The sequence below is a fragment of the Gorilla gorilla genome, chromosome X (assembly GCF_029281585.2).
Source record: "Gorilla gorilla gorilla isolate KB3781 chromosome X, NHGRI_mGorGor1-v2.1_pri, whole genome shotgun sequence".
In the NCBI taxonomy this organism is placed as follows: domain Eukaryota; kingdom Metazoa; phylum Chordata; class Mammalia; order Primates; family Hominidae; genus Gorilla; species Gorilla gorilla.
Genome location: NC_073247.2, coordinates 83,074,308 through 83,100,804, shown reverse-complemented (window position 1 = coordinate 83,100,804; position 26,497 = coordinate 83,074,308). Strand labels below are relative to the sequence as shown.

At 45.8% G+C, this 26,497-nt stretch overlaps 1 protein-coding gene and 1 pseudogene across 5 annotated transcripts in view; both read right to left on the bottom strand.

The window, feature by feature from the left end:
- The window catches only part of NONO (non-POU domain containing octamer binding), a 40,326-nt gene extending 13,835 nt beyond the window's left edge, over positions 1 to 26,491 (bottom strand). The window contains exons 1-5 of one of the 5 annotated variants that reach the window (XM_055376160.2): positions 26,327 to 26,491; positions 16,266 to 16,488; positions 14,605 to 14,797; positions 3,649 to 4,175; positions 2,917 to 2,973 (exon numbers count right to left, since the gene is read on the bottom strand). Coding sequence is in view for 3 of the 5 variants with exons in the window: in XM_031005724.3 (XP_030861584.1) it covers positions 907 to 909 (3 nt within the window). In the remaining 2 variants the exon portion in view is untranslated. Of the gene's footprint in view, positions 1 to 906; positions 982 to 2,276; positions 2,391 to 2,916; positions 2,974 to 3,648; positions 4,176 to 14,604; positions 14,798 to 16,265; positions 16,489 to 26,326 lie in introns of those variants that run through there. The other 4 variants (XM_031005724.3, XM_063703215.1, XM_031005725.3 and 1 more) reach the window with 4 other exon arrangements.
- LOC129529816 (uncharacterized) lies at positions 10,716 to 11,663 on the bottom strand (annotated as a pseudogene).
- Positions 26,492 to 26,497: the final 6 nt, after the last annotated feature.

Sequence of the window (26,497 nt, the reverse complement as noted above, 5' to 3'; positions counted from 1 at the left end):
AGGCGTGGTGGCTCACGCTGGTAATCCCAGCACTTTGGGAGGCCGAGGAGGGTGGATTGCTTGAGGTCAGGAGTTCAAGACCAGCCTGATCAACATGGTGAAAACCCGTCTCTACCGAAAACACAAAAATTAGCTGGGCATGGTGGTGGGCATCTGTAATCCCAGCTACTCAGGAGGCTGAGGCAGGAGCATCACTTGAACCTGAGAGGCGGAGGTTGCAGTAGGCCAAGACAGTGCCGCTGCACTCCAGCCTGGGCAACAAAGTGAGAGTCTGTCTCAAAAAATAATTATAAACACAGAAAATTATATTTCTCAGATGAAAGAAATGCGACAAAGGCTTGGTAACTATTGATTTTGATGATGAGTATATGGGAATACTTTAAAGTGTATAAAAACATTCCTAATCTGTTTTATGTCACATCCCACCAAAACTGAAAACATTAATGCAATTACCAAATTCTGTATCCAAAAGTTTAGTAAGAAAAAAGGTAACAAGAGCTATCAAGATGTTAATTCATAGTCTTTAATTTGGAAATTCTACTCCTGGAAATTTATCCTAATAATTTTAAAATTAAAAACTACACCCGTGAAAGTGTTCATTGTAATGGCCTTTATGGTAAGAAAACAATAAAAATTACTTAAATTTCCAAAATTAGGGGAATGATTTTCATGAAAGTACGGTACATCTATACAACAGAATGTTCACAGCATTAAAAATTATGAAGACCACATAAACACGAGTATGTCTGATATTCTAACGGGGAAAGGCTTTTTCTAATTTTAAAGATGTGAATATAGACAAGGGAACAGAAGGTAGGCAAAAATGAAAACAACTGCATTGCTTTTAGGTTACTGATAATTTTTCAATTAACGATTTCATTAAAAAAATATTCAGTGAATGCTTACCATTTGCTAGGCACTATTCTAGATGGTTACAGTGGATTAGTGAACAAAGCAGATTCTTGCCTACAGAACTTGCTTCTAGTGAGAGACAATATATATAAGTAAATTATATAGTACTTAAGAGGTAAGTGCTATGGGAAAATAAATAAAAATGGGGGAGGAAGGTAAAGTGGATACGGAGTAGAAGGAGGCAGATGGTAAACCTCACAACATCTGACATTTCAGCCAAGATTTAAATTTTCACATTTATATCATTTAATCAATTTTGTTTCTCATTAATGTTATAAGGTATCAGAAATTACAACTTAAAATTTTAAAAATTTTTAAACAGAAATTACAATCAGATACTTATTACAAAATGTATTATAGAAAATTTAGAAAAACCAAAATAAATAAAAATACAAATATAAAAATCCATAGACCTGCCACTAAAAATAGTCACTGTTAACATGTTGGTATATCCTTCTAGTCATTAATTTATGTATTTGAAATGAGATATGATAAAAACTATTTTGTAACCTGTTTTTTCCACTTTATGATGTATCATAAACAGCTTTCATGTCATTAAATCTTTTACGTTAACGGACACAGCATTCAGTTGTCAACCAAGTCCCTATTGTGTTGGACACCTGGGTTGTTTCTAATTTTTCACCATTATAATCAATGCTCATAGCTAAATCTTTGGACAGATCCATGATTAAATATTCCTCCCACAATTTTCCATTCTTGCTTATTTAGACACACATTATCATTTCAGTAACTGATAATGCACCCTTGTATATTCAGAGTTTCCTCATTTCTGCTAATGTCAACATAATTGTAATTTTTAATGACTATATAAAGTTCACCAGGATGTACTACTTTACTAAACTACTCCCTACTATAAGACATTTAGGTGGTTGTTTTTGGCTTTTCCTATTATAACGCTGCAGTAAATGTCTTCTGGCTTTCAGCTTTATTTCCATTTAATTATTTCCATAGGATAAATTCTTAAACATAGAATCTATCCTGTGACTCTTGCCACATAGTGCAACATCGTTTTCTCAAAAAGTTGTAAGGATTTTAAACGCCATGAGCAGATGTAGCAGTTTCATGGCAAATGCGATACCTTTAAAAAAAAAAAAAAAAAAGGAAATAGTGTTTTAAAAAATAAGATATAAAAGCAGGAAGTTAAAACATACAAAATCTAAAGTCCACCCTGGAAATAGTTGGGGATGGGGCAAGGTGGGCATCAGAATCAAATCTTTTCCTACTTGGGTTCCAGGTGTTAAACATCTCTCTTCCCCTGGCCCCGGAGAGGCCCAGGATGGAATGCACTAGTGAAGACTATCATAATAAAGCACCTATAACAGTGCCCACCAAGTAGCAAGTACCTTGAGAAGTATTTCTTCCTATCACCTACTTCTGATGACCACCAATATAATTTGGAAATATGTGCAGAACCCTCTTCAGAGTAACAAATTCACTGTCGCCTAAATACTGGGCCTCTGAAAAGAGAACACAGCGCGAAGATCAGCAGCAAAGATTACTGTCTACTTGTGTCCCTGAGACTAATAATCCTGATGAAGAATTTTGAGAGAAAACACGTATTGCTGGTTGAGAAAGACTCTAACCACTGGGCATGCTACAGTTAAACAAATGTTTAGGTAGAGGACCAAACACTACATCACACATATCTGAAATCTAAAGCTGGTATAAATTTACAAGACTGAGATGGCTGCCTGGATGGCCAGCCCGAAAGCTGTAAAATGAACTAAGGTCCTTCTCTAAGAGTTTCTTAGGACTTTTCATTTAATAACAAGGAAGGTGGACAAAGACACAGTATAAATATAGCCAGGGCCCCCCCACTAGAGTTGCCAGATTTAGCAAATAAAATACACAACCCACAATTAAATTTGAAATTTAATTGAAAACTATGCAACATATACTTAAAAATAATTAGTTGTGTAGGTGAAATTCTAATTCAACTGGGTGCCCGGTGTTTTGTCTGGCAACCCTATCCCTTACACCTACCTCAACTTCGATTGCAGACAGCAAAGTGCCTCCCAGTTCCCTCTAACCTCGATTTCTCTGTTAAAAACACAAAGAAACGTGTCAGGTTATGGTAAGAGTTTCTCAAACTGGAAAATAAAATACTCGATGCAAAATCCATAAATTTAAGTTTCATTTAAAAAAGTGATGCTATATAAATGCGTCAAGGAGCTAGGCGGTTAAGACTTTAGAAAAAGGGCATACAGAAATCTGACTACGAAAGCGGTGGGCTCTGGATATGCAGAGGAACTTTCCAGCTAAGAGTTTTGACAAAGAAATATCGCTTGAGGGGCCCCACTTGCCCATTCTGAATTAATGGCCTCGCGGGGCCGAGAGGAGGAGCACCCGACAAAGCGCCTCCTCCTCTAACCAACCACGACTTCAGCGATCTCTCATAATAGACCCCACACCGTCGGGCCCAGGGCGGCTCAGAGGCCGGCAACTTACTGACACGGGTAAGATTCGGAGATGAGTTGCACAAAGAAACAGGGCAGGAACGAAAATGGGGAAAGCCCGAAGCGAAGCGAGTTGAGAGAGGTGGCCCCCCGCGGGTGGGCTGAGAAGGCAGTGTGGCGGCAGAGACAAGGCCTCAAGGGGCCTCGGAAGCGCCATCCACCCTCCAAATCTAGCTTCGCCCTAGCCTCTTCCTTCGCTGATTGTTCCAAGAAATCCCACTACCCTCCCAAACAAGAACCAAGACGTCCCAAAACTCACCCTCTACCGACTGGTATCTCCTCGGAGTAACGGCGACGCTACACGGCCTCTCCCGTCCCGAGAAAAGAGCGCGCGACCGCCGGAAACGAGACGACGGAGCTCGGTGCCTCCCAAGGGGTAGAAAATGGCGTTCTCGATTGGTTAGCTAAACTGCCAATCAAGGTTTAGCTCCCGAGGCGGAATCATTTTTCCGCCATTTCTTAGATTCTATTGGCTGCCGAATGCCAAAGGCTTGAGTTCGTGTGAACGACAGATGGGGACAAAGAGCGAGGCTTTGTACCTAATGCGCATGTGCAAGCGGCGTGGCGCGTGAGACGGGAAAGGAAAGGGGGAGGGGGACAAGGAAAGGGAGAGGAGCTGGGGGTGGGGGTCGGAAGGAGAGACCTAAACGAACTGACTGAAAGACTGAAAGACCGAGTGGTGGGAGGGGGAAAGGAGAGGAGAAAAAGGGAGAAGAAAGTGGAAAGAGGGAGAGGAAGGGGAGAAAATGCGCGCGTAGGCGTGCTCGGAGCAGTCCTGCACTGCGCCTGTGCAAGAAGCAAGAGTAACAATGTCATTGTATTCAATGGAATAGATTTGGCCTTTTCCTACTGAAAAAAATGCCCCGCCATGTTTCTTTTTTCACACTTCCTTGTTAGGGCTTGCATCCTGACACCCCATACTTAATCATATTTCTAGATGTTTCTCCTGTTGCTGGGGCTACTCGGGAAACGCAACTGAAATAGTCAACTCTTTGGTCATGGTTACAGACGGGGTGGGGGAGGAGGGGGTGCATCATACCTTAGTCTCTGCGTGATTACACAGAATTGTAACCAGCACCCTCATTTCCATGGTAACCAGAAAACCTAGCAGTCCAAACATCACTATTGTTCCTATGATTTACTGAGAGATTCAACAGGTGTCATCATTGCCATGGATATATTGTAGGCCTCTAGATCAGACTGTATATTCCATAAGAGGCCTATCAGTAACTAACCTTCATTGTTTCAGTAATGCCTAACTCGCCCCGCCCCCGTGGTTAACCAAGGACTACAAGGATCAATTGATAAGTATGTGTTGTTAATTCCCCTTAATTAATTCACACTCAGGGTTGCAGGGTATCCCAATGGGCACCACCTTATGTGGGGACACAACGATCTAGACTTGGGCTGTTCAATAGAACTGTGTGCAGTGATGGAAAGGTCCTATGTCTGCTGTGTTCAATATGGCAGCTACTAACTATAAGTGGCCATTGAAATATGACTAATGCAACTGAGAACCTGAATTTTTAATTCTGGCTAGGTGCAGTGCTCATGCCTATAATCCCAGTACTTTGAGAGGCCGAGACAGGAGGATCGCTTAAGCCTAGGAGTTCGAGACCAGCCTGGGTAACATGGCGAAACTCCATCTCCGAAAAAAAGCAAAAATTAGCCGGTCGTGGTGGAGTGTCCCTGTAGTCCCACCTACTCAGGAGGTTAAGGTTAAGGTGGGAGGATAGCTTGAGCTCGGGAAGCAGAGGCTGCAATGAGTGGAGATCGTGCCACTGCACTCTAGCCTGCGTGACAGAGTGAGACCCCGTCTCAATTAAAAAGAAGAAGAAGAAAACTAATACTTACTCATAGAAAAAAAAAGAAAAATCAAACAATACCCAACAGTATAAAGAGAAAAGTCTTGGCCAGGTGTGGTGGCTCACGCCTGTAATCCTAGCACTTTGGGAGGCCGAGGTGGGAGGATCACGAGGTTAAGAGATTGAGACCATCCTAGCTAACATGGTGAAACCCCGTCTCTACTAAAAATACAAAAAAAAATTAGCCGGCGTGGTGGCGGGTGCCTGTAGTCCCAGCTACTCGGGAGGCTGAGGCAGGAGAACGGTGTGAACCCGGGAGGCGGAGCTTGCAGTGAGCCAAGATTGCGCCACTGCACTCCAGCCTGGGCGATGAGTGAGACTCCGTCTCAAAAAAAAAAAAAGAAGAAAAGTCTCCCCCCCCATTCATTCTCTAGAGATAGCGATTATGACCACTTTCTTGCGTTTCTATTTTCTATGTATGTACTGTTTATATTTATTTACTTAGAGACAGTCTTGCTCTGTCACCCAGGCTGGAGTGCAGTGGCACAAACACAGCTCACTGCAACCTCTGCCTTTCGGGTTCTAGCGATTCTCCCACCTCAGCTTCCTCAGTAGCTGGGACTACAGGAGTGCACAACTACGCCCACGGGGGGTTTGTGTGTTTTGTAGAGACAGGGTTTCACCATATTGCCCAAACTGGTCTTAAACTCCTGGGTGTAAGGAATCCCGCCTCCACTTGGCAAAGTGCCGGGATTACAGGCATGAGCCAGGGCACCCAGTGGAGGACCACTTTTTTTTTGGCGGTGGGACGGAGTCTCGCTCTGTCGCCCAGACTGGAGTGCAGTGGTGTGATCTCGGCTTACTGCAGCCTCTGCCTCCCAGGTTCAAGCGATTCTCCTGCCTCAGCCTCCCGAGTAGCTGGGATTACAGGTGCCTGCCACCGTGCCTATGCCCAGCCAATTTTTTTTTTTTTTTTTTGAGACAGAGTCTTGCTCTGTCGCCCAGGCTGGAGTGCAGTGGCGCGATCTCAGCTGACTGCAAGCTCCGCCTCCTGGGTTCACGCCATTCTCCTGCCTCAGCCTCCCGAGTAGCTGGGACTACAGGCACCTGCCACCACACCCGGCTAACTTTTGTATTTTTAGTACAGACAGGGTTTCACCATGTTGGCCAGGCTGGTCGCAAGCTCCTACCTCAAGTGATCCGCCCACTTCGGCCTCCTAAAGTGCTAGGATTACAAGCGTGAGCCACTGTGCCTGGCCAGGACTACTTTTTAATATCAAACATTTTACAGATTGCCACATGATAGTTTTTAGTATCTGCTGAGTGAGAAAATACATAATTACAAAAAACCACTATGGATTCAATTAAATTTTAATGAATTTATACGTTGTTAATAAAATAAGTGTAAAGATGTTCATGTAAACCAATAATTGCAATACCTTACACAAATAAAATAATAGTAGCATATTGGAGGTACAGTAGCAGTAAAGGGTAACATGGATCTGCTTGAGTAGATCAGGAATGGCTTCACAGGAAAGAACACCCTTGAATTGGTTTATATATTTATTTATTTATTTTGACACAAGATCTGGCTGTCACCCAGGCTGGAGAGCAGTGGCATGAACACAATTCACTGCAGCCTTGACCTCCTGGGCTCAAGCAATCCTCCTACCTCAGCCTCCAAGTGGCTGGGACTACAGACACGACCACACTCGGCTAATTTGTTTGTTTGTTTGTAGAAACGTAGTTTTGCCATGTTGCCCAGGCTGGTCTTAAACTCCTGAGTTCAAGCCATCCTCCTGCCTCAGCCTCCCAAAGTGCTGGGATTACAGGCATGAACCACCTTGCTTGATCTGAATTGGTTCTTGACCAAGAGGATGAAGTCAAAAAGGTCAATGTGTAAAGTGTCAGAGGCAGAATGATACATGTTTTGGGTAGTTTTTCCTGGCTGAAGAGAAGTGGGGAGGCTGAGTGATAGGAAGTTAGGCTAGAGACATAGGCAAAGACCAAAAAATTAAGGCCCTGTGCTATGCTTAGAAGTTTGTACTTTAATCTGTAAGTGATGGGGAGCCATTGAAGGGTTTAAAAAAATATATTGCTTTTTCTGATTATAAAAGTAATATATGCTCTTTGAGGGAAAAATTGGAAAATGCACAGAAGAATAAAAATCATCATAATCCCACTGTCCAGAAATAATTTTTAATATTTTGGTATTTTTTTCTTCCAGGTATACACACACATAGATAGATAGATAGATACATACATACATACATATATAGATACATAAATATATAGATGGAATGATAGCTATATAGAGACAGAGACACAGAGACAGAGAAAATCATTTTTTCCATCTGTGATAGGATTGAATTTTAGAAAATCACTGTGTTAGTTTCCTGAGGCTGTTGTAACAAATTACCACAAATTTGGTGGCTTAAAACAAGAGAAATATATTTTCTCACAGTTCTGGAGGACAGAAGTCTGAAATCATTATCACTGAGATGAAATCAAGGTGTTGGTAGGGGCATATTCCTTCTAGAGGCTCTAGGGGAGAATCTGTTTCTTGTCTCTTCTGGCTTCTGGTGGCTGCCGGCATTCCTTGGCTTGTGGCCCTTTCACTCCAGTCTCTGCCTCCATCATCACATGGCCCTCTCCTCGTCTCTGTGTGTCAAATTTCTCTCTCTGTTATCAGGACATTTGTCATTGCATTTAGGGCCCACCTGGATAATCTCTCTATCTCAAGATCTTTAACTTAATCATATCTGCAAAGTCCTTCTTTTCTGCCATATAAATTAACACTGATAGGTTCCAGGGAAGAGGACATGGATATAACCCTGGGAACAGAGTGTAGAATAGATTGGAGGAGATATGCTGGAGTGCATATCTCCTGTCTCCTAGGACAGAAGCCTGAAAAACATCTACAGTTAAGAGGCAGGTGATGGAGAGGAGCCAGCCAAAGCAACAGAGAAAGAAGGTCCAAGCAAGGCTTTGAGAGGCCATTTTTTTCTTTTCTTTAATTTTCTGCCGGAGTCAGAGTCTTGCTCTGTTGCCCAGGCTAGAGAGCAGTGGCATAATCTCAGCTCACTGCAACCTCCACCTCCCTGCAACCTCCACCTCCCGGGTTCAAGCAATTCTCCTGCCTCAGCCTCCCAAGTAGCTGGGATTACAGGCATGCACCACCACGCCCAGCTAATTTTTGTATTTTTAGTAGAGACAAGGTTTCACGATGTTGGCCAGGCTGGTCTTGAACTCCTGACCTTGTGATCTGCCCCCTTGGCCTCCCAAAGTGCTGGGATTACAGGCGTGAGCCACCGCGCCCGGTCTTTTTTTTTTTTTTTTTTGAGACAGAGTCTCAAGAAACTGGCTCTGTCACCCAGGCTGGAGTGCAATGGCACGATCTTGGCTCACTGCAACCTCCACCTCCCGGGTTGAAGCCATTCTCTCATCTCAGCCTCCCAAGTAGCTGGGATTACAGGCGTCTGCCACCACACCTGACTAATTTTGTTTGTTTGTGTGTTTGTTTGTGTGTTTTGAGACAGAGTCTCACTCTGTCGCCCAGGCTGGAGTGCAGTGGCGTGATCTCAGCTCACTGCAACCTCCGCCTCCCGGGTTCAAGCAATTCTTCTGCCTCAGCCCCCATAGTAGCTGGGACTACAGGCGCATGCCACCATGCTCAGCTAATTTTTGTATTTTTAGTAGAGACGGGGTTTCACCATATTGGCCAGGCTGGTTTTGAACTCTTGACCTCGTGATCCACCCGCCTCAGCCTCCCAAAGTGCTGGGATTACAGGCATGAGCCACCACGCCTGGCCAAGAGGCCATTTTTTTCTAAGTATCATTATCAATTACATACTATTTGAATACTTTCGAGGTACTGAACATGATAATTGGGTTTTATCAATACTAAGGATTTCTGTCCTCAATAAATAATGAGTAACTAGATACATAAGAAATATCAATCAAGAAAAAGTGAATGGCCCAGTCTGCAACACTCTGCTTTAAGGACTGTAAGTGAATGACACTTGTATTCAATATTGTACTTAGAGATTCTAGCCAGAGCAATTGGCAAGAAAAAGAAAAGGTATCCAGCATGTAAAGGAAGTCAAACTGTGTCTATTTGCAGATGACATGATGTTGTATATAGAAAATCCTAGGGAATCTACTAAAAAAAAAAAACACCTATTAGAACAAAGAAATGAATTCAGCAAAGCTGCAGGATATACAAAAGTCAATATATGACAATCAAGTATATTTCTGTACACTTGCAATGAACAATTTGAAAATGAAATTAAGGAAACACCACAGCCACGACATGTACTACAAAAAGAAAAAAAGAAAAAAAATAAGGAAACTATTCCATTTATAATAGCATCAGAAAGAATAAAATGCTTAGAAATAAATGTAACAGCAGAAGTACAAAACTTATACTCTGAATACTACAAAATATCGTTTTGTTTTGTTTAGTTGTTGAGACGGTCTCACTGTGTTACCCAGGCTAGAGTGCAGTGGCTTGATCTCGGCTCACTGCAACCTCCACCTCCCGGGTTCAAGCGATTCTCCTGCCTCAGCCTCCGAAGTAGCTAGAATTATAGGCGCACACCACCACGCCTGGCTAATTTTTTTTTTTTTTTTGTATTTTTAGTACAGACAGGGTTGCACCATGTTGGCCAGGTTTTGCCGAGGCGGGTGGATTACCTGATGTCAGGAGTTTGAGACCAGCTTGGCCAACATGGTGAAACCCCATCTCTACTAAAAATACAAAAAATTAGCTGGGCGTGGTGGCAGATGCCTGTAATCCCAGTTGCTCCGGAGCCTGAGGCCGGAGAATTACTTGAACCCGGGAAATGGAGCTTGCAGTGAGTTGAGATTGCGCCATTGCACTCCAGCCTGGGTAGCAAAACTCCGTCTCAAAAAAAAAAAAAAAAAAAGGATCTAAGTAAAAGGGAGAACACCTGATGATTGTGGATCAAAAGGCCTAATGTTGTTAAAATGACAATATTCCCCAAGTTAACCAACAAATTCAATGCAATCCCTATCAGAATCCTAAGTTATTTGTAGAATTTGACAAGCTGATTCTAAAATTCATATGGAATTCCCAGGGACCTAGATTAGCCAAAACAACTTTGATAAAACAAGAGCAAAATTGGAGGACTCACACTTCTTTTTTTTTTCTCTTTCTCTCTCTCTCTTTTTTTTTTTTTTTTTTTTGAGACGGAGTCTTGCTTTGTCGCCCAGGCTGGAGTGCAGTGGCGCGATCTCGGCTCACTGCAAGCTCCACCTCCCGGGTTCACGCCATTCTCCTGCCTCAGCCTCCCGAGTAGCTGGGACTACAGGCGCCCACTACCACGCCCGGCTAATTTTTTGTATTTTTAGTAGAGACGGGGTTTCACCGTGTTAGCCAGGATGGTCTCGATCTCCTGACCTCGTGATCTGCCCGCCTCGGCCTCCCAAAGTGCTGGGATTACAGGCGTGAGCCACCGCGCCCGGCCTCTCTTTTTTTTTTTAACAAGCTCTTGTCAGGCCGAGGACTCACATTTTCTAATTTTTTTTTTTTTTTTTGAGATGGAGTCCTGAGTAGCTGGGATTACAGGCATGCACCACAACGCCCGGCTAATTTTTGTATTTTTAGTAGAGATGGGGTTTCACCATGTTGGCCAGGCTGGTCTCGAACTCTTGACCTCAAGTGATCCACCCACCTCTGCCTCCCAAAGTAGTCCAGTCCTTTTTAAGTTGAAGGCTGAGTTTGGTGAGGTGTGTCTTTAGAAGACCATTAGTCTGTTCTACCTTTCCTGAAGATTGAGGATGGTAAGGGGTATGAAGGTTCCACTGAATACCAAGAGCCTGGCAAACTGCTTGGTTGATTTGACTAATAAAGGCCGGTCCGGGCTGCCCACCGTCTGGGATATGAGAAGCACCTCTGCCCAGCTGCCCACCATCTGGCAAGTGAGGAGTTCCTCTGCCCAGCCACCGCCCTGTCTAGGATGTGAGAAGCGCCTCTGCCCGGCTGCCCACCGTCTGGGAAGGGTGGAGCACCTCTGCCCGGCTGCCCCACTGTCTGGGAAGTGAGGAGCACCTCTGCCCAGCTGCCACCCATCTGGAAAGTGAGGAGCACCTCTGCCCGGCTGCTGCCCTGTCTAGCAAATGAGGAGCGCCTCTGCCCAGGCTCCCCACCCCCACCGTCTGGGATGTGAGGAGCGCCTCTGCCTGGCTACCACGCTGTCTGGAAAGTGAGGAGCGCCTCTCTCTGGTCGCCGCCCTGTCTGGGAAGAGAGGAGCACCTCTTCCTGGCCGCCAACCTTCTGGGAAGCTAGGAGCCCATCTGCCCGGCCACCCAACTGACTGGGAAGTGAGGAGCACCTCTGCCTGGCTGCCCACCATATGGGAAGTGAGGAGTGCCTCTGCCTGGCCACTGTGCAACCCTCCAAGTGTGAAGTGACAGCCTTGTGTGTGATCTTTCTGCCTTCCCCATGTTTGCATTTTCGATATTAAAGTTTACTTTTCAATTAAAGGTTTTAAATTGGAGGAAAAAAGAAAAGGCCGGTCCGTTATTGGACTGTATAGAGGTGGGAAGGCCAAACCAAGGAATTATGTCTGACAGAAGGGAAGAAATGACTGTGGTGGCCTTCTCAGACCCTGTGGGAAAGGCCTCTACCCATCCAGTGAAAGTGTCTACCCAGACAAAGAGGTATTTTAGTTTCCTGACTCAGGGCATGTGAGTAAAGTCAATTTGCCAGTCCTGGGCAGGGGCAAATCCCCGAGCTTGATGTGTAGGAAAGGGAGGGGGCCTGAGACATCCCTGAGGAGTAGTAGAATAGCAGATGGAATACTGAGAAGTGATTTCCTTGAGAATAGATTTGCACGATGGAAAGGAAATGAGAAGTTCTAAGAGACGGGTTAGCAGCTTGTAACCTACATGGAGGAGGTTATGAAATGACGACAGAATAGAATGGGCCTGTGAGGCTGGAAGGAGATATTTTCCTTGGTCCAAGAACCATTTGCCTTGAGTGGGGAGGGATTGATAGGTGGAAACTTCAGTGGGAGAGTAAGTAGGAGTGACTGATGAGAAAGAGAAAACCTGGCAGTGAGGGACAGAAGTAGGTATACTGGCTGCTTCTTTAGCTGTCTTATCAGCATAATTGTTGCCTTGAGCAATGGGGTCTGAGGCCCTTTGATGGCCTTTGAAGTGAATGACTCTAGCTTCCTTTGGAAGGAAAGTGGCCTTGCGAAGAGTTTTTATTAAAGAGGCATTAATGATGGAGGACCCTTGCATAGCGAGGAAACCTCTTTCAGCCCATATAACAGCATGGTAGTGCAGGATATGGAAGACATATTTAGAGTCAGTATAAATATTGACATGTAGTCCCTTTGCAAGAGTGAGGGCCTGAGTTAAGGCAATGAGTTTGGCTTGATGAGAGGTAGTGGAGGGGGGCAGAGCAGTAGTCTCAATGATAGATATGGAAGACACTATAGCATAGCCTGCCTTTGATGGTGATTGGTGATTGGGCCTGGAAGAACTACCATCAATAAACCAAGTGTGATCAGGGTGAGGAACAGGAAAGAAGGAAATATGGGGAAATGCAGTGAATGCCAGGTGGATCAGAGAGATACAGTCATGGGGGTCAGGTGTGGTATCAGGAATAATGTGGGGGCCAGCCTAAAACAGTAAGGTCAAGTTGTTTGGACAGAAAGGCTACAGGGCATTGTCCTGGCTCTTGTGTAAGAATTCCAACTGCACAGCCCTGCACTTCGGCTGTGTCTAATGAAAAAGGGTTGGGATGAGTTAGGGAGAGCTAGTGTGGGAGCAGCTTCTCAGGCTGTTTTTAAGGAACGGAAAGAGGAGTGGGGAAAGGATTTAGGATCTATGGGGTCAGCTAGGTTTCCTTTTGTGAGTTTAGTCAGGATGGCAAAACCAGGTATCCAAAGGTGAAAGTATCCAATCATGCCTAGGAAGGAAAGGAGTTGTTGTTTTGTAGAAGGGGTTGGGGTTTGAGAGATCAGCTGGACATGATTGGCAGGGAGAGCACGGAAGTTTTCATGAAGAATTATGCCCAGGTAGGTAACAGATGGGGAAGAAATTTGAGCTTTGGAGGGGGATGTGCGATGTCCTTTTGAGAATAGATGTTGGAGGAGCAGGAGGGTGTTCTGTTGGGAAGATTTGTAGGAGGGGCTATAAAGTAGAAGGTCATCAAAATATTTAATAAGTTGAGAAGCAGATGGATGGAAAGAAAGGAAATTATGAGAAAGAGCTTGACTGAAGTAATGGGGACTGTCCATGAAGCCTTGCAGCAGTACACTCTAGGTAAGTTGCCGAGACAGATGGGTGTCAGGGTCAGTCCAAGTGAAAGCGAAGAGAGGCTGGGATGAAGGGTGCAAATTAATAGTAAATAAAGCAAGTTTGAGATCTAGAACAGAATAATGGGTTGTGGAGGAGTTGTGGAGGGAAGTACTAAGGATAGGAGAGTATATGGGTTTAGAACCACGGGGTGAATAGGCAAGACAATTTGGTTGATAAGATGCAGATCCTGAACTAACCTGTAAGACTTGTCTGGTTTTTGGACAGGTAAAATGGGGGAATTGTAAGGAGAGTTTATAGGCTTTAGAAGGCCATGCTGTAGCAGGTGAATGATAACAAGCTTTAATCCTTTTAAAGCATGCTGTGGGATGGGATATTGGCATTGAGTGGGGTAAGGGTGATTAGGTTTTAATGGGATGGTAAGGGGTGCATGATCAGTCACCAAGGAGGGAGTAGAGGTGTTCCATACTTGTGGATTAAAGTGAGGAGATACAAGGGGAGGATGCGAAGGAGGCTTTGAACTGGGGAAAAGGGCTGCAATGAAGTGTGGCTGTAGCCTGGGAATAGTCAGGGAAGCCGGTAATTTAGTTAAAATGCCCCGACCTAATAAGGGAACTGGGCAGGTGGGGATAACTAAAAAGAGTGCATAAAAGAATGTTGTCAGCTGGGCGCAGTGGCTCACGCCTGTAATCCCAGCACTTTGGGAAGCCAAGGCAGGTGGATCACGAGGTCAGGAGATCGAGACCATCCTGGCTAACACAGTGAAACCCCCGTCTCTACTAAAAATACAAAAAATTAGCTGGGCGCAGTGGCAGATACCTGTAGTCCCAGCTACACGGGATGCTGAGGCAGGAGAATGGTGTGAACCCAGGAGGCAGAGCTTGCAGTGCGCTGAGATCACGCCACTGCACTCCAGCCTGGGCAACAGAGCAAGACTCCATCTCAAGAAAAAAAAAATGTTGTCCAAGTTGGCACCAGAGTTGGGGAGTTTTAAGAGGTTTAGAAGCCTGGCTGTCACTACCCACAACAGTTATGGAGGCAAGGGAAACAGGCCCTTGAAAAGAAGGTAATGTGGAGTGGGTAGCCTCTGTATTGATTAAGAAGGGGACGAACTTACCCTCCACTGTAAGAGTTACCCAAAGCATCTGGGATGGTCCAGGAGGTTTTTGAGGCGATCGGACAGCGTCAGTCTTCAGCCGCTAAGCCGAGAAGATCTGGAAAGAAGTCAGTCAGACAGCCTTGGGCCAGAGTTCCAGGGACTCTAGGAGTGGCTGCCAGGCAAGTTGGACAGTCCGATTTCCAGTGGGGTCCTGCACAGATGGGACATGGCTTAGGAGGAATCCCAGTCTGCTGGCATTCCTTGGTCCAGTGGCCAGGTTTTCAGCACATGAAGCAAGATTCTGGGGGAGGAAGTCCTGGAGGAACTCCTGGCTGCTGCGGTTCAGGCATTTTGAAGTTCTTGTGTACCGGAGATGTGGCTTGGGTTTTTCTCACAGTGGAGGCAAGTAATTGCAACTCTTTTCTATTATTGTACGCCTTGAAGGCGAGGTTAATTAAGTCCTGTTGTGGGGTTTGAGGGCCAGAATCTAATTTTTGGAGCTTTTTCTAATGTTGGGAGCAGATTGGGTAATAAAATGCATATCAAGAATAATACGGCCTTCTGGCCCCTCTGGGTCTAGGGTGGTAAACTGTCTAAGGGTTGTTGCCAAACGGGCCATGGACTGGGCTGGGTTTTTATATTTAATGAAAAAGAGCCTAAACCCTAACTGATTTGGGAGAGGTCAGATAAAGAAAAAGGAGCATTAACCTTGACTATGCCTTCAGCTCCAGCCACCTCTCTAAGAGGAGATTGTTGGGCAGATGGGGGAGGGCTAGTAGCGGAACAAAACTGTAAGCTGGACTGGGTGTGAGGAGGGGAGGTGACAGAAGGGTTATAGGGTAGAGGAGTGGAGGCTGAGGGAGAATTGGGACCTGGCTCGGCCTGGCAAGGAGCAGCCTGGGGAGGAGGGGAGAGGTCAGATGGGTTCGTAGAAAAGGAGGATTCAAAGGACTCAGAGCTTGGGGTGGAGACTGAAGGAACAGACAGGAGAGAAAAAAGAAAGATTTGGGACGAGTCGCATTGGGAGCAGAGACTAGGAAGGGACTGATGTGCAAAAGAATGCCTGGACATCAGACACCTCAGACCATTTGCCCATATTACGACAAGCATTATCTAGATCTTGTGGGATGGAGAAATCGAAAGTGCTGTTTTCTGGCTATTTGGAACTGTTGTTGAGTTTGTATTGGGGTCAAGCAGTATTGCAGAATAAAATAAGGCATTTAGGTTTTAGGTCAGGTGTGAGTTGAAGAGGTTTTAAGTTTTTAAGAACACAGGCTAAGGGAGAAGAAGGAGGAATGGAGGGTGGAAGATTGCCCATAGTGAAGGCAGCAAGCCCAGAGAAAAGAGAGGGTAGAGACACAGAGTCAGGGAGTGGTACTTGCCACCCAGGGGAGGTGGTGCTTGCCACCAAGGTGGGGGATCAAGGCAGGCATCCCCGCAGTGATCAGACACCTCTGAAATGTGGGTGAATGATCAGGCAGGCATCCCCGCAGTGATTAAACACCAAGGGAAGACTGTCTTCCCGAGTCCGTGACCGGCGCCGGAGTTTTGAGTTCATGGATAAAACGCATCTCCTGTCTCTACCAGAAAGGGAAAGGAACCGAAATTAAGGAAGGGAGAGACTGAAGGGTGGAGGGATAGCAAGAGAGGTTGGAGAAGAGAGTGAAAAGACCGCTTACCTGATTTGAATTTGGTGAGATGTTCCTTGGGTTAGTTGGTCTGAGGACCTGAGGTCATAGGTGGATCTCCTCACAGAGGGTGAGGACAGGGGACTGGTCTCCCGAAGGAGTCCTCCTGTCCCAGGTTTTGGCACCAAATGTCACGCACGTCCATATGAAGAGAGTCCACCAACACGCTTTGTGTGAGCAACAAGGCTGTTTATTTCACCTGGGTGCAGGCGGGCTGAGTCGGAAAAAGGAGTCAGCAAAGGGTGGTGGGATTATCATTAGTTCTTATAGGTTTGGGATAGGCAGTGGAGTTAGGAGCAATTTTTTGCAGGTAGGGGGTGGATCTTACAAAGTACATTCTCAAGGGTGAGGAGAATATTACAAAGTACCTTCTTAAGGGCGGGGGAGCATATTACAAAGTACCTTCTCAAGGGTGGGGAGGGTATATCATACAAAGTACATTCACAAGGGTGGGGGAATATCACAAAGTACATTATCACAAGGGCGGGGAGATTGTATTGTCACAAAGTCAATGGATTAGTTAGGGTGGGGCAGGAATGGTGGAATGTCATCAGTTAAGGCAGGAATTGGCTATTTTCACTTCTTTTGTGGATCTTCAGTTGCTTCAGGCCATATGGATGTATACGTGCAGGTCACAGGGGATATGATGGCTTAGCTTGGGCTCAGAGGCCTGACACTGACCTCAAGTGATCCGCCCACCTTGGCCTCCCAAAGTGCTGGGATTACACGTGTGAGCCACCAAGCCCAGCATTTTTTTTTTTTTAAATAGAGATGAGGTCTCCCTATGTTGGCCAGGATGGTCTCGAACTCCTGGGCTCAAGTGATCTTCCTGCCTTGGCCAAAGTGCTGGGATTACAGGCATGAGCCACTGTGCTGGCAGAATTGTATACTTTAAATGGGCAAGTTGCATGGTATATGAATTCTATCTCAATAAAGCTTTTATTTTAAGTAAATAACCATAAGTATGAATTGAAGAAATAATATTAACCTAACTTGATTTCCCAAGGGACAGTGCCATAGCAGAAAATCCTGTAGGGACATTGGGACCCACAAAATCCCCAGGAAAATCAGTAGACTTTCTGGGAATAAGCTAGGAAATGTTGCCTCCAAAGTTGGGAGAGATGTTTGAAACAGTACAGAGTAAACGTTAATGAGTGGAGTATAGTTAGAAGCACACCATGAAGCCTGACTACCACCATTGAACTTACTGATGATAAGGAGGATGAAGTATCTTTTCATTACATTTCATCGTTTTATTTATCCTTTTTTTTTTTGAGACAAGAGTCTTGCTCTGTTGCCCAGGCTGGAGTGCAGTGGCATGATCTCGGCACACTGCAACCTCCGCCTCTTGGGTTCAACCAATTCTCCTGCCTCAGCTTCCCAAGTAGCTGGGACTACGGGCAAGCGCCACCATGCCCAACTAATTTTTGTATATATTTTTTTTTTTTGGAGACAGAGTCTTGCTCTATTGCTCAGGCTGGAGTGCAGTGGTGCGATCTCGGCTCACTGCAAGCTCTGCCTCCTGGGTTCACGCCATTCTCCTGCCTCAGCCTTCTGAGTAGCTGGGACTACAGGTGCCCGCCACCATGCCCGGCTAATTTTTTTGTATTTTTAGTAGAGACGGGGTTTCACATGTTAGCCAGGATGGTCTCGATCTCCTGACCTCATGATCTGCCTGCCTCGGCCTCCCAAAGTGCTGGGATTACAGGCGTGAGCCACCACACCTGGACTAATTTTTGTATTTTTAGTAGAGACGGGGTTTCACCATGATGCCCAGGCTGGTCTCGAACTCCTGAGCTCAGGCAATCCGCCCGCCTCAGCGGCCCAAAGAGCAAGGATTACAGGTGTGAGCCACCATGCCCAGCCCCCACTGGGTACTTTAGAATGCTACAAAACACTAACAATGAGAATAAGAATGGCTGGGCGCCGTGGCTCACGCCTGTAATCCCAGCACTTTGGGAGGCCCAGGCAGGCAGATCACCTGAGGTCAGAAGATCGAGACCAGCCTGACCAACATAGAGAGACCCCCATCTCTACTAAAAATACAAAATTAGCTGGGCATAGTGGCACATGGCTGTAATCCCAACTACTAGGGAGGCTGAGGCAGGAGAATTGCTTGAACCTGGGAGTAACAGGTTGCAGTGAGCCGACATCACGCCATTGCACTCCAGCCTGGGCAACAAGATTGAAACTCCATCTCAAAAAAAAAAAAAAAAATTAAAAAGGATAAGAGTAAGAATACAGATGGGCACGGTGGCTCATGCCTATAATCCCAGCACTTTAGGAGGCCAAGGTGGGCAGATAACCTGAGGTCAGGAGTTCAAGACCAGCCTGGCCAACATAGTGAAACACTGTCTCTACAAAAAATACAAAAATTACCCGGGCATAGTTGTGCACGCCTGTAATCCAGGCACTCGGGAGGCTGAGGCTGGAGAATTGCTTGAACCTGGGAGGCTGAGGTTGCAGTGAGCCGAGATGGTGCCACTGCACTCCAGCCTGGGTGACAGAGCAAGACTCCATCTCAAAAAAAAAAAAAAAAAAAAAAGAATCCATGGCCAGGAGCAGTGGCTCACACCTGTAATCCCAAATCCTTGGGAGGCCGAGGCAGGATATAGTGACTCTGTCTCTACAAAATAAAAAACAAAAATTAGCTTGGAATAGTAACATGTACCTGTCCTCCCAACTACTTAGAAGGCTGAGGTGAGAGGATGGCTTGAGCATGGGAGGTCAAGGCTGAAGTCAGACATGATCATGCCACTGCATTCTAGCCTGGGTGACAGAGTGAGACCCTGTCTCAAAAACAAACAGGGCCAGGTGCGGTGGCTCACTCCTGTAATCCCAGCACTCTGGGAAGCTGAGGCTGGTGGATCACTTGAGGTCAGGTGTTTGAAACCAGCCTGACCAACATGGTGAAACACCATCTCCACTAAAAATGCAAAAATTTGCTTGGCATGGTGGCGTGTGCCTGTAGTCCCAGCTACCTGGGAGGCTGAGGTAGGAGAATCGCTTGAACCCGGGAGGCGGAGGTTGCAGTGAGCTGAGATCGCGCCACTGCACTCCAGCCTGGGCGACAGAGGATGGAGCGAGACCCTGTCTCAAAACAAACAAGAACAACAACAAAAACAAACAAAAAACAAGCAAACAAAAAACACAACAGAATCCATGTGGTTCCATAGTTGGTTCTACAGAGTGAACTTCACCCTAATCAAATGACCACTAAAGAGTCTGCAATGTAATGCTTCTTCAGAGTTAACCATTCCCATTCAGATGTTTACTTGGGGTTCTACAGAGTCCCTGTTGATGTCCATGGAAATCCTTGAATTCAGAAAACATTATACCTCCATTTGTTTGATCAAATTATATGTGAGTTTGCCTGTTGTGAAAAAATAAAGTTTGGGCCTGGCACGGTGCCTCATGCCTGTAATCCCAGCACTTTGGGAGGCCGAGGTGGGCAGATCACGAGGTCAGGAGTTTGAGACCAGCCTGGCCAACATAGTGAAACCCTTCTCTACTAAAAATACAAAAAGAAATTAGCCAGGCATGGTCGTGTGCACCTATAATTCCAGCTACCAGGGAGGCTGAGGCACGAGAATCTAGTGAACCCGGGAGGCGGAGGTTGCAGTGAGCTGAGATTGCACCACTGCACTCCAGCCTGGGCAACAGTGCGAGACTCCACAAAAATAATAAAAATAGTAATAATAATAATAATAGTAATAAAGTTTGACATCCATCAGTAATTAGTTAAAGCATGGCACATCCAAATAATGGAATAATACACAGCCATTACAATTATGTTGTAAAACATGTGGTACAAGATTATTCCAATTTCGTAAAAATGTGTATGCATTGAAAAAAAGGACTGGAATGATATACATCAAAAAGTACAGTGGTGGCTGGGCGAAGTGGCTCACACCTGTGATCCCAGCACTTTTGGAGGCCGAGGCTGAGGCAGGCAGATCACCTGAGGTCAGGAGTTCGAGACCAGCCTGGCCAACCTGGTGAAACCCTGTATCTACTAAAAATATACAAATTAGCCAGGTGTGGTGGTACTCGCCTGTAATCCCAGCTACTCAGGAGGCTGAGGCACGAGAGTCACCTGAACCCGGAAGTCAGGGATTGCAGTAAGCCAAGATCATGCCACTGCACTCCAGCCTGGGCAACAGAGTGAGACTCAGTCTCAAAAAAAAAAAAAACAAAAAAAACTCCCTGTGGTAGAATATAAACAATTATTGCTTACTTTGTCAGACTTTCTGTGCTTTTCAAAATTTTTACAGTAAACATTTATTTATATTTTTGTAATCAGAAACAAAATAATGTACACTTAAAATGAAAGAGTCCTCATAAGCACAGGGACTGCAATTTTTTTTTTTTTTTTTTTTTGAGACAGAGTTTCACTCTTTTTGCCCAGGCTGGAGTGCAATGGCGCTATCTCGGCTCACTACAACCTCCACCTCCTGGATTCAAGCGATTCTCCTGCCTCAGCCTCCTGAGTAGCTGGGATTACAGGTGCCCACCACTACACCTGGCTAATTTTTGGTATTTTTAGTAGAGACGGGGTTTCACCGTGTTGGCCAGGCTGATCTCAAACTCCTGGCCTCAGGTGATTTGCACCTTGGCTTCCCAAAGTGTTGGGATTACAGGCGTGAGCCACCGCGCCTGGCCAGGACTGCATTTTTACATGTTTTATAGTGCTTACAGCACTTTAAGAGTGATTTATAAATGGTAAATAACAAGTAGTAGAATTGAGTAGGCTGGGCATGGTGGCTCACGCCTGTAATCCCAGCACCTTGGGAGGCCGAGGTGGGTGGATCACGAGGTCAGGAGATCAAGACCATCCTGGCCAACATGGTGAAACTCTGTCTCTACTAAAAATACAAAAATTAGCTGCGTGTGGTGGCGTGTGCCCGTAATCCCAGCTACTCGGGAGGCTGAGGCATGAGAATCGCTTGAACCCAGGAGGTGGAGATTGCAGTGAGCCAAGATCGCACCACTGCACTGCAGCCTGGCGACAGAGCAAGACTCCGTCTTAAAAAAAATAAAAAATAAAATAAAAGAATTGAGTATAGTAGTATACTACCACTGAGTATAAAGTAGTATACAATAGCTGTAACAAGGCTGAAGTATATGATAACTGTAACAAGGCTGAAAATGAGAGATGAATTGCAGGCTATCCTCTTCCCCCGAAATATTAGCCCATTCTATGTTAGAGCCTTTCACATGTGGCAGATACATACTCAAACTTACCAACTGTGGCCACTCTTGGCCTAGTCAAAGACAAAATATATATTCATTTTAAGGATACAAAAGCTCCAGTCTGGGAAATCCTAGACCTTCCATGGAACCAGATGTATTTCTCTTATAATAACAGTAACGAGGCTGGGTGCAGTGGCTCACCTGTGTAATCCCAGCACTTTGGGAGGCCAAGGCAGGTGGATCATCCGAGGTCAGGAGTTCAAAACCAGCCTGGCCAACATGGTGAAATCCCATCTCTATTAAAAATACAAAAATTAGCTGGGCATGGTGGACCATGCCTGTAATCCCAGCTACTTGGGAGGCTGAGGCAGGCAAGTAGCTTGAACCTGGGTGGCAGAGGTTGCAGTGAGCCAAGATCACGCCATTGTACTCCAGACTGGGAGACAAAAGCGAAATTCCATCTCAAAATAATAATAATAAAATAAAATAATAACAATAACCAGTATCTATTGAGCACCTGTGGTCAGGCAGGTGTACATTTCACTTAATAGCATCTCTATGAGGTATTATCTCCATTTTACATTTGTGGACACTGAGGTTCAAAGTGGCTGTATAAATACTCAATGGTAGAATCAGGATTTGGATCCTCATCTTTCTGACTGTAAAAGCCAGCCTCTTTCTATGCACATTGACTCCTTAAAAAACAAAATGTTGGCAGGGCACGGTGGCTCACGCCTATAATCCCAGCACTTTGGGAGGCTGAGGCGGGCGGATCATGAGGTCAGGAGATCGAGACCATCCTGGCTAACACGGTGAAACCCCGTTTCTACTAAAAATACAGAAAATTAGCTGGGCATGGTGGCGGGCGCCTGTAGTCCCAGCTACTAGGGAGGCTGAGGCAGGAGAATGGTGTGAACCCGGGAGGCGGAGCTTGCAGTGAGCCAAGATTGTGCCACTGCACTCTAGCCTGAGCAACAGAGCGAGACTCCGTCTCAAAAACAAAAACAAAAACAAAAAAATTAAGCCTGTCAGGAGAATCGCTTGAACCTGGGAGGTGGAGGTTGTAGTGAGCCAAGATCGCGCCACTGCACTCCAGCCTGGGCAACAAGAGTGAGACTCCATCTCAAAAAAAAAAAAAAAAAGAAAGGAAATACAAAATGCAGAAAATTATTTTTATTTATATATGTATATTTTTTGAGACAGGGTCTTGCTCTATCGCCCAGGCTGGAGGGCAGTGGCACAATCTTGGCTCACTGCAACCTCCAGCCTTACCCTCCCGAGTAGCTGGGACCACAGGCATGCACCACTGCCCTCAGATAATTTTTTGTATTTTTGGTAGAGACAGGGCTTCACCATGTTGCCCAGGCTTGTCTCGAACTCCTGAGCTGCCACCACGCCAGCTAATTTTTGTATTTTTTAGTAGAGACGGGTTTCACCACGTTGGTCAAGCTGGTCTTGAAGTCCTGACCTCAAATGATCCATCTGCCTCAGCCTCCCAAAGTGCGGGGATTTCAGGCATGAGCCACCATGCCTGGCCAGCCCTTATTTTTAGGTGCTAACATTTTTTCATGATTATAAAAACAATATGTGCTCAGTAGAATAGTTTAGAAAATACAAGGCTGGGAGTGGTGGCTCACGCCTTTAGCAATCCCAGCACTTTGGGAGGCCGAGGTGGGTGGATCACTTGAGGTCAGGAGTTCGAGACCAACCATAGCCAACATGGTGGAACCCATCTGTACTAAAAAAAAATACAAAAATTAGCTGGTGTGGTGGCACACGCCTGTAGTTCCAGCTACTCGGGAGGCTGAGGCACAAGGATCGCTTGAACCTGAGAAGCAGAGGTTGCAGTGAGCCGAGACCATGCCACTGCACTCCAGCCTGGGAGACAGAGTGAGACTCTGTCTCAAAAAAAAAAAAAAGTTTAGTAAATACAAAATGCAGAAAATTATTTTTATTTATATATTTATTTATTTTTTTGAGACAGAGTCTTGCTCTATCGCCCAGGCTGGGGGCAGTGGCACAATCTCGGCTTACTGCAACCTCCAGCCTTACCCTCTTGAGTAGCTGGGACCACAGACGTGCACCACTACGCCTGGATAATTTTTTGTGCTTTTGGTAGAGATGGGGTTTCGCCGTGTTGCCCAGTCTGGTCTCCAACTCCTGAGCTCAAGCAATCCACCCACCTCGACCTCCCAAAGTGCTGGGATCACAGGCGTGAGCCTCTGCGCTCGGCCTAAATTTTTTTAAATAAAAATTTTATTTACGGTCAGGCGCGGTGGCTCACGCCTGTGATCCCAGCACTTTGGGAGGCCGAGGCGGGTGGATCACGAGGTCAGGAGATTGAGACCATCCTGGCTAACACGGTGAAACCCCATCTCTACTAAAAACACAAAAAATTAGCCGGGCGTGGTGGCGGGTGCCTGTAGTCCCAGCTACTCGGGAGCCTGAGGCAGGAGAATGACGTAAACCCGGGAGGTGGAGCTTGCGGTGAGCTGAGATTGGGCCACTGCACTCCAGCCTGGGCGACAGAGCAAGACTCCGTCTCAAAAAAAAAAAAAAAAAACATATATATATATATTTGAGAGATGAAGTCTCGCTCTGTGGCCCAGGCTGGAGTGCAGTGGCTCAGTCTCAGCTCACCACAACCTCCGCCTCCCGGGTTCAAGCGATTCTCCTGACTCCCAAAGTGCTGGGATTACAGGAGTTACTGCGCCAGGCCCACTTTATTTTTTAGAGCAGTTTTGGCATCACTGCAAAATTGAGCTGAAAGTATCAAGAGTCCTTTGTACCCCTCTCCACACACAGACACAGCCTCCCTATCAACATCCTGTCCAGAGTGGTAAATTTCTTGCAGTGATGAATATACAGTGACACATTATCAACCAAAGGCCATAGTTTACATAAGGGCTTCCTTTTGGTGTTGTACATTCTATGGGTTTTAATTTTTTTAAATAAAGATTTTATTTTTTAAGAGCAATTTTAGTTTCACAGCAAAACTGACAGGTAGGTCCGGAGAGTCCCATATACCTCCTTCCCCCATGCAGTCACGGCTCCCCTGACTACCAGCATCCGTATCAGAGTGGTAAATTTGTTAAAATCGATGAACCTACATTAACACATCATTACTAGCCAAAGCCTGCGGTTTACATTAGAGTTAGTTCACCCTTGGTGTTTACATTCTGTATCTTTGAACAAATGTATACTTACAAGTATCCACTATTACAGTATCATGAGAGTATTTTCGCTACCGTAAAAATCCTCTGTGCTGTCTGCCATTGGTTGTTTTTTGTTTTTGTTTTTTTAATGTGGGGTTTTGTTTTGTTTGGTTTGAGACAGAGCCCTCGTCTGTCGCCCCGGGCTGGAGTGCAGTGGCGCCATCTGAGCTCGCTGCAATTTCTGCCTCCCAGCTCAAGTGATCCTCACACCTCCGCCTCCTAAGTAGCTGGGACTACAGGTGCACACCAGCACACCTTGCTAATTTTTTGTATTTTTTGTAGAGAAGGGGTTTCACCATGTTGCTCAGGCTGGTTTGGAACTCCTGGGCTCAAAGGATCCAACCGTCTCGGCATCCCAAAGTGCCGGGATTACAGGCGTGAGTCACTGCGCCAGACTTAAAATGTGGTTGTTAATGACTACGTCTGTTGCATAACCAAAATCCCCTATTATTGGGCATTTAGATTGTTTCCTTATCTGTTTTAAAGAGGAGAAAACTAAGGCCCTTCACTTGACAAGTCACTTGTCCAAAGTCACCTGGCTAAAAAGTAGGCAGAACTGATATTAGAAATCTGGTCTGACTCCAGAACCCATTCTTAGGCCACCACACTGCGTCTAGAATTAATAATACACCACTTAACCCCGTTAGATCAGCTCCCCTCAACTTGAAAGATAGTGACCAGGCACCTCCACAAGCAGAGCAGCCAAGGATTCAAGTATATGTTGAGGAAGGCAGGCAATACAGAAAAAACTAGGTGGCTCAACTGAGATGGAACAAGCAGAAAATGCAAAGGGGAGGTCCAGGAATAGAAATAAACAGGAGGTAGGAGATGGGTACACAGAATGCTGGTTAAGATAAAGAGAAAGCTGGATTTGGGAAATCTAAAAGTAAGAAACTCTGGCTTTTATCTCTGTATGTAGGAGGGAGCAAAGATAACCTCAAGGCCATGTGGGGAGCTAGGAAGGATAAGGTTTCTGGTAAAAGGAATGAGAAAAGGGAGGGTAGACTCCCGAGGACTACAAGAGCAGGAGAGGCTTTGTGTGGCCAGGAGGAGAGGCCAGAAGTCAACGAGGCAGGCTAGAATAGGCACTGGATACCAAACCTTCCTGTTCTTAAGGAGACTTCCTTCCAGCCTGAGCCTCCTCTAGTAGTTCGGCTACTAAATGCTCTCAGCCCTTAGGGGCTGTGGTGGGAAGTGGGGAGCGGGGATTATAAAGTGCTCTAACTATTAATATAATGCGGACTGAGAATGGATGCTGGCACAATTTTTTAAAGGCAGTAGGCTTAACGCTAGTGCCACCTACCCCTACTCCACTTCTCTAGCCTAACCTCAGCCACACCCACATGCTAAGGACCATCCAGGAGGGGGGAGCGTGTAGCGCGCCTGCGTGCTCGTGCGCACGAGAAGCAGAGAGGCAGAGACGGAGACAAAAAGAGATAGGGGGAGAGAGAGAAAGAGAGAGCGAGAAGAGAGAGACAGACAAGGACAGAAAGGGGGCTGGAGGAGAAAGAGAGAGAGAGATACAGAGAGAGAGAGAGAGAGAGAGAGAGGAGAGAGAGATCAGCCCTGGTGAGGGAGGAAAACTCCATAGATAATACAGGGAGCTCCTGCAGGAAGACTCAGGGAGAAGATCCCAGAACTTACCCTAAGACTGTTGAGAGAGTAGGGGGTAGCTTTGCAGGACCTGGTTTGGGGGTCATCAAGCAGTAACGGTTACTGCACAGGCGTTGCCACTGAGCCAGAGCCATTTAACCCGACCTGTGTGGCTGGGGATCAAGCTTCAGATACCCCATAACTCTGACTCTCAGACTGTTT